Here is a 10569-nt window from a genome sequence, read left to right on the forward strand (position 1 = left end):
CCCCCGTGCAGGTGGCTGCCGCTTCCCGGCGCCCAAACGCGGTGGCTCCCTCCCCCTTCCGTTTATCTTCCGATATCCGTGCACGGTTTACAGCTCCCCTCTTGGTACCTCAATACTCAGCGCTGGAGATGTTCATTTGTAGAGATCCAGATGCATCATCCTGCGTCTCAGGCTGATTCCGTGGTTATTTAGGCTGGTCTGGTACCTATCCAGCTCGACTCAGGGGACCGGCTGAAAAAGGGGTCCCCTACTCCTCCACCATCTTAACTCCTCCCCGAGTGTCCGACTCTTGATTTTGGCTCAGGTCATGATCTCATGGGTCATGAGATTGAGCCCCACGTTGGGCTCCACACTCTGTGTGGAGTCTGCTTGAGATTCTCTCCCTCTTCCCCTCCTCCCACTTGTGCGGGCATGCTTTCTCTCTCTCGCAAATAAATAAATAAAATATTTTAAAAATATATTTTATTTATTTATTTGACAGAGAGAGAAAGCATGCCCGCACAAGTGGGAGGAGGGGAAGAGGGAGAGAATCTCAAGCAGACTCCACACAGAGTGTGGAGCCCAACGTGGGGCTCAATCTCATGACCCATGAGATCATGACCTGAGCTGAAGGCAGACGCTTAACAACTGAGCCACCCAGGCGCCCCAGATAAATAAAATATTAAAACAAAAACAACAACCAAACAAAAAACCCTCCAAAAGCTGAGTAATGAAACAAAAACTGCCTTAAAATGACGTCAAAGATTTTCCAAGCACACCGTGTGTGTGTGTGTGTGTGTGTGTGTGTGTGTGTGAGAGAGAGAGAGAGAGAGAGAGAGAGAAAGAGAGAGAGACAGAGACAGAGATAGAGACAGATCGAGGTGAGGAGGGAGGTTGGGGAAGATTACAGGAACAATGCTCTCCTGTACCCCAAACCTTTTAGCGTTAAATCACATAAAGTCCGTCATGTAAGAGCGCTAGCAGCTGGCATGGGAGGGTGTAAACCTGCTCCATAGGACGGTCAGTGGGTTCACTAAGGAGGCTGAAGAACAAAAGCTTTTCTAAAATAAGAGCATTTTTATATACCTTTCAACCTAATCCCCATTCCATGCTGACCAGTTACTGTTCTTCTTGAGGAGGTGGGTATGGGCCAGTCCTCCCTTCCTCTCTGGATGTGTTTTAAATCTATTTGAATCCTGGCACTTCGGTGGCTCAGTTGGTTAAGCGTCTGCCTTCAACTCAGGTCATGATCTCAGGGTCCTGGGATCAAGTCCCGCATCAGGCTCCCTGCTCAGTGGGGAGCCTGCTTCTCCCTCTGCCTCTCACTCTGTGCCTCCCACTGCTTGTGCTCTCTCTCTCTCTCACAAAAATAAATTTAAAAATCTTAAAAAAAGGAAATCTACTTGAGTCTGAATACAAAAAGCTTCATAATGGGAAAAGGTATGATCTTCAGTCTTGGGTTTTTCAACTCTATTTTCTTCTAGTTACAGATAACAACACGTGTACAAGTAGACAAGTCTAGATTTCCTAGAAAATAATCTGACCCCCCTTTCTTGCTGCTCAGAGAAACCAAAATTATGTGAGTGAAGTTGTAGAAGTATGTCCTTAGATAATTCTAGACCAAAGTTATCCAACAGAAATACAAAGCAAGCCACATAAGTAATTTAAATTTTTCTAGTAGTCACATTAAAAAATTCTAATAATATATTTTATTTAATTCAATATGTCTAAAACATTTCATCTCAATGTAAAATCAATATTAAAATTATTGAGAAATTTATAGCACATCTCAATTTGGATGCTAAATTTTCATTGGAAATACTTGCTCTGTATTTAGAGTCATAAAATGTATAGTTGGTTACTCAAGTTGTCCCAAACATTTTCAGTTTTCTAACGACTAAGCCAAGTATCAGTTTATAAATTAAAATTAGATAGAATTAAAATTTGGCTTTTCAGTCATACCAGCCACATTTCAAGAGCTCCACAGCCACACATGCTAGGGGCTGCTGTAGTGGACAGTGAAATTCCAGATTGTCTCCACCCATGATATAAATTTGGTTTCAGGCTTTAGTCATGACCTAAAAAAGGCAAACACCATTCTAAATGTTTAGAGACACGAACTAGAAAAGCGACAGACCTCTGAGTCAGGAAGTGTTTGACGTGTCCTTTTGATATAAATGGCCTGTTTCCACTTCAAGATGAGTTTCTTACCGAAGCATGTCTGCCTGTCGGGGCCTAGCACAGTCCCTGGAGAGCACGTGCACTCACTGGTGTCCACACAGCTGCCATGGCAGTCCTCGTCGCAGATGTCATAAAAATCTGTGGAAGATGAAGTCAACCTTGCATGAGGGGCGAGGACCAGAGGACACTCTCATTCATGAGAAAGCCTCATGAGTTCAATCATGAGGTATCGGTTCGTGGACAACGTTGAGAGTTCTCATCATTCAGGGTTTATGTAACCCAATGGAAAGAGATACTGCCCAGGGACATCTGTCATTTAGATCAATGGTTCCCGACTTCAGATGCACGGGTGATAGTCTCTGTGAATCTAAAACCTCATCAAATATGAGCTGTAGGTTAAGTAAGTGTTATGCCCTACTCTCCTATGTGCTTCCGTTTTTTAAATGTGTACAGATTTTGATGGGATTAATAATAGAAAAATTCATTTAAAAATATTCCTGATCTCAAGTAGTTTTTTCCCATTATACATCATTTAAAAAAATCAATGGATACTAAACACAATGCCACCCTGCGGATGTCTGATATAGATCTTAAAAAGGGGTCATCCACACTCAAAAATGTTGGAAATCCACTATTTAGAAAACCCAAATCAACACTTCATTTTCTAATGTTTTGTTTGAATGGAATAAAGACAAAACAAAATAGAACTGATCAGAGTCATAGCTCCTCTCCCTTTCCGTTTCTTTAGGACATTTTCAGAAACCCAAGGACGGATCACAGAAATCACCATCTGAAGTTACCTGTGGCCCTAAATCAATGCTATTCAGACTCTGAGATACTACCATCACTGAATTTCATACGGCATTTTCTGATGCCATCTGATGCCTTACGGGGGAGGAAAAAGAGCACAGAGAAGGTACTCACGACCGCAGTAGACATGAAAGCAGACGCGGGGCTTGGTCAGACGATACACATAGTAGCCTCCTGGGCAAGCCTTGACCTCGACCGTGGTGTTCCAGAGGCAGCAGTTCCCACTGAAGCTTGCACAGGCCTGGCGTTGCACGATGCCATCACCTTCTAGAGGGTGGCTGCCATTGAGCCAGACGGGAGCATGGGTTCCACAGTGGTTTTCCGGTATGCAGAAGGTGGGCATGGCATCCCCTGCCATTCCCGTGAAGCGGTACCACTCCCCATCCACATGGTTGTCACAAAGAGGGGGACCTTGAGACTCATCAAATTGATGCTCCGTGTTCCTCCACGGCTCATTCAAACTGATGTAAGCAGAACAAGGATCTAGAGCTGGGAATGAAAAGACACTCAGAGCCACCTTGTCATGTTTCAAATTACAATGGCGATAGCCTGAGCCCACCTTCTTGGTCTTACATTTTGGATTTTTATTTTATTTTATTTTTTTTTAAGAAAGAAATACCCGAAAATCTCCCATATAGCTGTTTAAGGTTCCTTAAGTTGACGTAAACATATTTTATAAATGCCTTTTACATAATTATTTCCAATCTGCTTAAGGTTTAGTGCTACTGTTGGACTAAACTTTTTATCCAGAATAATCATTTGATAGAAGGATAGTTGTTCAGACCAAGGGAAGTTACGATTATAGTCTCCCTGAGCTCTGTTTAACAGTCAGAAAATATTTTGAACATTGTGTTCACCTGGAGGCTATATTATATGAAAGTATGGACAAACCTGGTGTCCAGAGAAAAGTGACCAGACTTCGAAGGGAGTCAAAAAATTACCAACTGGGGAAGAAGCTGACAACTATAGTTTGGAGAAAAAAAAGACTGACGAGTATGCATCAGTTCTCACAAATCTAGGTATTCTGTTACAAGAGCAAGAACAGACTGCTGGGGGCACCTTTAGTTCAGCTATAGAGTCATGGAGAGGCCTATCGCAGTGTTGTAAGCTCTTCGTCTCCGGTAATTTTCAAAAAGTGTTTGGATGGTCATTTGTAAGCAAGACTGTGGATGAAATTTTGCACTACTGGGAGGTTTGTCTTGTTAAGAAGGTATACAGCTCACTCCACTGAAAAGAAAGTGCCTCTGGCATGTGTCTGCTGTTTTGAAATACACAGCATACAGGCAAATTATTATCAGAGATATTCTCAAGCTGAATGTTGGTATATATGCCATCAGCTTATTGAAAATATATGAACTTTGTGTATAAACAATCAGCCATGGCATCACTATCTAAAGTAGAGCCAAATTTCTCGAGCATTCATTTTTAGTGCATAAATTGCATGGACAAATATCTCATCAACAATATTTTAATGACTACAGACACCAGTAACCCCAATATTCTCACTGCTTCCCTCAATTTCAGGGAAACATTGAAGTAATGTAGGCAAATTGTCCTTAGGAAGGGTCTATAAAACCAAGAAATTCTAGAAAGGAACACTGGCCAGAGTGCTATCCTTTGTAATGCACGTGAGGCCGACTTACCTGACATTGTAGGTGGGGAACTTACATTAAGGCCCATACATTTTGTAGGCAGAAAATTCAGTTTTAGCAAATACTGCACAATAATTAAATGTGGATGGGCCATGATCATAAAATGTAAGTTGTCTAGAAAATATTTTGGATTTTCCCAGACTACATTTAAAACTCCAGTTCACTCTCTAAATTCAGTCACATGCAGAGGAGGGTGTAGCCTAGAGCTAATGGCCCCAGAGAGAATATGACAGTTTGGGACAGGAAATAAATAGGCTACTGCATTTTCTGGAAATAACACATTTGCAGGTTGCACATGGCAGGAGCCACTCTCTTTTAAAATGTTCCTGAGATATCCCAGCTGTGCCCTAGACCATATTTGATGTCACTTGAGGGCAGGAAATGTCCTCACCCAGACGTTCTCCCCTCTCGAAAGGGAAAAATTCCCTCATCTGCTCTCCCAGCTGTGGTTCTCTTAAGAAGCAAGGAAGGTTTCCAGGGCAATTTCACAGGTGATTATAAATTCATAGAAATATTTGTTGATCTCCTTGGCTCTACTTTTATAAGAAATGGTTAGATACTCAACTTTTAATGGCTTTTGCAGAAATTCCTAAACCTCCCTCAATAACTATTTCATGGTTTATAAAGTTTTTCCTTAAATTTAACTGTCATTTCTTGTGCTCTTTGTTAAAAGTTCACTTCCTCTTGTTGAAGGGGACATATGGCCCAAATAGGGGAAATTTACCGGCTATTTTCTGTAAAATAAATACATTTTTTAAGTTCCCCACGGAATATTTTTTAACATTAAATAACCAATTCCTCTCCACCCTTTCAAACCTTTAAGAATCTGGCCACTGGTATTCTTCAGTCTCTCCGTGGGGAGCCTGGAATTCGGTATTATGCATACTGCGTCCTAAATTGCTCAAGTACACACTCCATAAATGGGAGACCTTCAAAAAGAACAGCCCCGAGGGTTCCTTTCAAAGTTGAGTCCGGGCCAGGCCTGCCAGAGAGCTCCTCGGTCTTTACCAGGATTCCTGCCTGGCGGCCCCTCCCGACTCCCCCCCACCCGGGACGCGCAGACGCCTGCGTGTCCCCAAGGGCCAGCCCCTCGCGGCGGCCAAGTGCGGAGAGCAGACGTCAGGCAGCGTCCCTGCCCTTCCCGTCCCAGTCGTCCAGGTGGAGGGGATGCCGCCCCTCGGGCTGGGTCCTGGGTCCGCAAGCTCCCTGTGTTCTTCCTTCCCTCTCCCTCCCTTCTCCCTACTCTCCCTCCTTGCTTCCTGCCCCCTCCCCTCCTCTCCTTTCCTTCCCCTCCTTTTCTCTCACTTCCCCTCTCCTCCCAGGGAAGACCGCCTCCCTGCTCCCCAGCCCCCGAAGTTTTCCCTTTGTCTCGCTGCTGGCATTGAGTCAAACGTCCTAGAAGGGCTGCAAAAAATAAATAACATAAAAAAGATGTGGGATGGGAGATCTTTGATGGGAACAGGAGGGACTAGAGGGAGAGTCAGCAATAAAGAATGGAAAGAAAGGGAAGTGGTAGTTCCCGGTGGTGGGGGGCGATTTTTGCTTAGAAAAGTCTTGGCTGGTTATTGGCTGCAGATACAGGGTGATTAAACTTAGTTCAAGACTTTTCTAATAGACTTTTTTTTTTTTTTTAGATCAGTTTTAGATTTAGGGCATACATGAGAAAATAGTACAAAGAGTTTCCATATACTTGGTGCCCAGTTTCCCCTATTATGAAATATCATACTTCAGTGTGGTCTCTTTTCCACATTTAATGATCCGGTAGTGATGCATTATTATTATTAACTCAAGTCCATAGTTTAGATTTCCTTAGTTTTTGCCTGTGTCTTTATTCCAGGATCCCATCCAGGATACCATATTACCTTAATTTTCACATCTTTTAGGGTTTCAAACCTATTGTTAATGTGTACCCTTGAAGGTGCTAGCACAAGACCTGAATTATCGTAAAGAAATAAATCAGGGTCAACTAGACAGAGCTACGCAGAAGTGCCAAGAAGGATAGCTCTGTCCATCTCAACCTCCTCTCCCGTCTCTTTCAATTAGAACTTAAATTCAATTGGAAAAAGGAGAAATGTGTTAGTAACTGGAATTGAAACTTTGTTTTGCCTTCTTGGCCATTTTTGTGCCAAGCCTGAGAAGGGAAAGAGTTTAAGATTCACTCAGTCTATGCAAAAGTCATATTTTTCAGATGTCCAGACTGAGTTCAATTTATCCAGATCTGTGCCTTTCATGGGGATAGAGCTTTCATTCAGTGCCTTGTATTCATTAAAGGAAAAAAAAAAAAAAGCAACTCTATCCTCAACTCTAAAGATTATATTTTTGCTCTTAAAGTTGGAATTATAGGGGCATCTGGGGGGCTCAGTCTTTAAGCGTCTGCCTTCAGCCCAGGGTGTGATCCCAGGGTCCTGGAATCAAGCCCCGCATTGGGCTCCCTGCTCCTCTGGGAGCCTGCTTCTTCCTCTCCCACTCCCCCTGCTTGTGTTCCCTCTCTTGCTGGCTCTCTCTCTTTGTCAAATAAATAAATAAAACCTTAAAAAAAAAGTTGGAATTATAAAAGTGTCTATAATATAAAGAAGTTAGAATTCTTTTTACACATACTCCAAGAAATATTTATCTAGTGGAAACTGTTGGGTATGGCAGATCCATGGAAATTCTGGATGCCCAGGCAAGAGGCTAATGGGAACATGAAACAGAAATTCTTTGAAAATATATGTATTGTAGGTTATCATAGGTTTTCTTACACTATTCTAGAACCAGTATTTAAGATACTGGAAAATAGCTTTTAATCCGGACATAATAGCAAATTCCTACAACAAAAAGTGCATTGTGCCAAGTACTTGACACAAGACTCACCCATTGGTGATGCAGGTGTGATTGTGATGAAGACGCAGGTGAGAAGCAGGAACTGAAGCATCCTTCTGGACCAGCCACCAGAACAGACTGGAAATCCTCTTAATTCCACTTGTCCTTTGTCCCTTTCTTTTTCAAGCACATTTTAAAAAAAGGCCGCTAGGCTCTCCTGAAAAAAGATTTTACAGTACTGGCTGGGGCTTTATCAGAGGAAGAGGATGAGTGGGATAAGGAGTCCATTGCTCTGGCCTTGACCCCAGATAGAAACACTGCTTTACACTGTCAACAGGGTTATTGATATTTTTCTTTGGGGGGGGGGGAAACCATCACAATCCCTCATCCTCCTATTGTTTTCTCTCAAGAATTCCCTGCAACAAGGCCTCCAGTATCTTATCCAGAAGGGAACTCTAAATGAGGGACATCCCCTCATGTCAAAATCTTGTTTTGTGACTTCTAGGAATTAATTTCATGGTGTTGCAGCCCCACCATTGCTTACGGAATGAGAAAGGGATAAAGTCAAATTGTTGCAACTGGTCACTAGGAAATGTCTTGGTCAGATGGTAAAGGAGCTTACAATAGCACACGAAAAAGTAGTAAGGAAAGGTGTGGCATGGGCAGACACTGTCCTGAAGCGAGCTCCTAAGTGTGTTCTGCTATGGTCTTTGGTCTCAAAACTTCCTAAAGAAACCAGGTTTAAGTTGCGTTTCTACCAATTCAAGCAGCAATACCTCATGTTTTCATAGTGCCTTTCTTTCTTCCTCAAATTTAAAATGGGTTAATGTTACTTATTTTACTAATTCTCACACTAAGATAGAGGTAGGGGCTTCAATTAGGAACGACTCATTAAATTAACAACACTAAAAAGTGATGTTTACTAGAATTTCATTTTTAGACAAAAGAGGCAAAATGAAAGGACCTGTATATTACGTGTCCCCAGACAATAGAATGCCAGCTCCCTGACATTCTATAGTGTGTGGACTCCTGAGAATTGGCAAGCACTATTACTGAAGATAATGTGAAAGGGAAGGACAAAAAGAAGGGTAGGGGTAAAAATATTTATTTATTTATTTACCATTTTTTAAAAGGAGGACATGTCCAACATGGGGCTTGAACTCCTGACCCTGAGATCAAGAGTCGCATGCTCTACCGACTGAGCCAGCCAGGTGCCCCAGAAGTTTTTTAAAAAATACTTTATTAAAGAAAGATCTGAATGAAACCAAAATTTCTCTCTCCTAATCTTATCTGGACTTGATGCTTTGGCTTCTATCATTCTTATCCTTTCTCTCATCTATGTTTTGTGTCCTAATCAAATTTCTAATGACCAGGGAAGGGATATTTACTGTTCTAGGAAGTAGTTCACAAACTTGTCTTCCTCATCTCTTATCACATTTTTTTCCTATGCTAAGTGGCATTCAAATTATTGTGGCCCCTTTCCTCTAAGGGTTTCAGTTCAATTAAACATGAGTGCTTACTAGGGGCCAAGTGCCACGCTGTCTCTGGGTTTTGACAGTGATGAAGGTAAAAGTGGTTCCCACAAGCACAGAGTTTACCATGCTGTAGTGTGGAAAGCTCTAGCAGGGGGTTTCCAGTGATCTGAATTTATAGTTACCCACTTTATCACTAACGCGAGCAGAACACAGCCAACCTGACCATTTTTAATTTATTAAGTTGCAATCTGATGGCAGCAAAGGATGATTCTGGGACCAAGGAATGGTCTCACTGCAGTTAAGAGTTAGTGCTCTTAACAGAAAAAACAAAACCCTGCAATTTCCTGTTCCTGAGAAACCGTCTGAGTGCTTCATATGTGTTGCAGAGAAACAGAGGACGTGTGCATGAGATAAACCCAGATTTGCTGCCAGGATTGATTGCCAGAGTCAAGGACTTTTACCAGATAGCCCTTTGGTTCTGTAAACAAGCATTCCCAGGATGGTAGGACTTTTTTTTTTTCTTATTCCTATTTTTTCCTTTTTAGTTGACCTGCCCTTTCAATTTTTTATGACGAAAAATTTCAAACATATACAAAAGTAGAAATAACAAGAAAAACAGCTGCAATTACTAATATTATGTCAATCTTATTTTATTTATACACCTAGATGCATTTCTAACATAAGGCCTTTTTTACATAACTATAATGTCATTATTACTACTATGAAAACTTAGTACCATCTAATACCCATTTCATATTTAAATGTCCCCAATTGTTTCAAAAATTTCTTTGCATTGCTAGCTTGAGTTAGGATTCAAAGAGCCATGCATTGCATATGGTTCTGTCTCTTAAATTCTTTTAATCTAGAATGGCCCCCCTCCCCCAACACCCACACCATTTGTTGAAGATAGCCAGTCATTTGTCCTATAGAATGTTTCACATTCTAGATTTGTCTGACTGCTTCTTGTGATGTCTTTTAGTGTCCCTTTTCCCAGATAATGTTAATTCTTGTTCATATTTTCTTATTTTTCTAAAGTCTATGCTACTAGAAATTAAAAACAAAAATACTCTGGTTACACTAAGGGAATTTAATGCACGGGGGGAAACAGATCAGTTAGGAGATAGATAAACCAGTCTGCTGCTCAGGAAAGATCTGAGCTTACCTAACAATTTGAGAACTACCGGCATATAGATGGGAAGGGGAGTGGGTGAGATCATCCATGGAAAATGGGGTCTGAAATGGAAACTTGGAGAAATCCCACATCAAAGATGTGGGCAGAGGAAGAGGATACTGCAAATGAGACCAAGAAGTAGTCAGATTTAAAGAAGGAAACCCAAGAGTAGAGTCACAGGAGCTGAGGACAGTTTCAAGAATGAGGGATTGCTCAGTGGATGATGCATTTATAAAACATATGCAAATGAAAATTTATAAAGTGGGTCATTTTATATTCAGTAGAATTCACTAAGTTAACCTATACATTTATCCTAAGGAAGTAACTATGTAGCACATTCTGGAAGACAAGCAGTTTGTACCTGTTTGTTGGGAGAGCTACAAACTAAAGATGGTTGGCAGTGATAAAAATGAATTACAACTGGGGCGCCCGGGTGGCTCAGTCAGTTAAGTGACCAACTCTTGATTTCAGCTCAGGTCATGATCTTCGTGGGATGGGG

General features: G+C 41.6%; 1 protein-coding gene across 2 annotated transcripts in view; it reads right to left on the reverse strand.

Moving 5' to 3' along the window:
* Positions 1 to 8410, reverse strand: part of OIT3 (oncoprotein induced transcript 3) — a 32001-nt gene extending 23591 nt beyond the window's left edge. The window contains exons 1-3 of one of the 2 annotated variants that reach the window (XM_040624534.1): positions 7476 to 8410; positions 3085 to 3459; positions 2191 to 2298 (exon numbers count right to left, since the gene is read on the reverse strand). In XM_040624534.1, coding sequence (XP_040480468.1) covers positions 2191 to 2298; positions 3085 to 3459; positions 7476 to 7536 — 544 coding nt within the window. In that variant the 5' untranslated portion in view covers positions 7537 to 8410. Of the gene's footprint in view, positions 1 to 2190; positions 2299 to 3084; positions 3460 to 5438; positions 5592 to 7475 lie in introns of those variants that run through there. The other variant, XM_040624535.1, reaches the window with a different exon arrangement.
* Positions 8411 to 10569: the final 2159 nt, after the last annotated feature.

The sequence above is a fragment of the Ursus maritimus genome, unplaced genomic scaffold (assembly GCF_017311325.1).
Source record: "Ursus maritimus isolate PB19 unplaced genomic scaffold, ASM1731132v1 scaffold_7, whole genome shotgun sequence".
Taxonomy (NCBI): domain Eukaryota; kingdom Metazoa; phylum Chordata; class Mammalia; order Carnivora; family Ursidae; genus Ursus; species Ursus maritimus.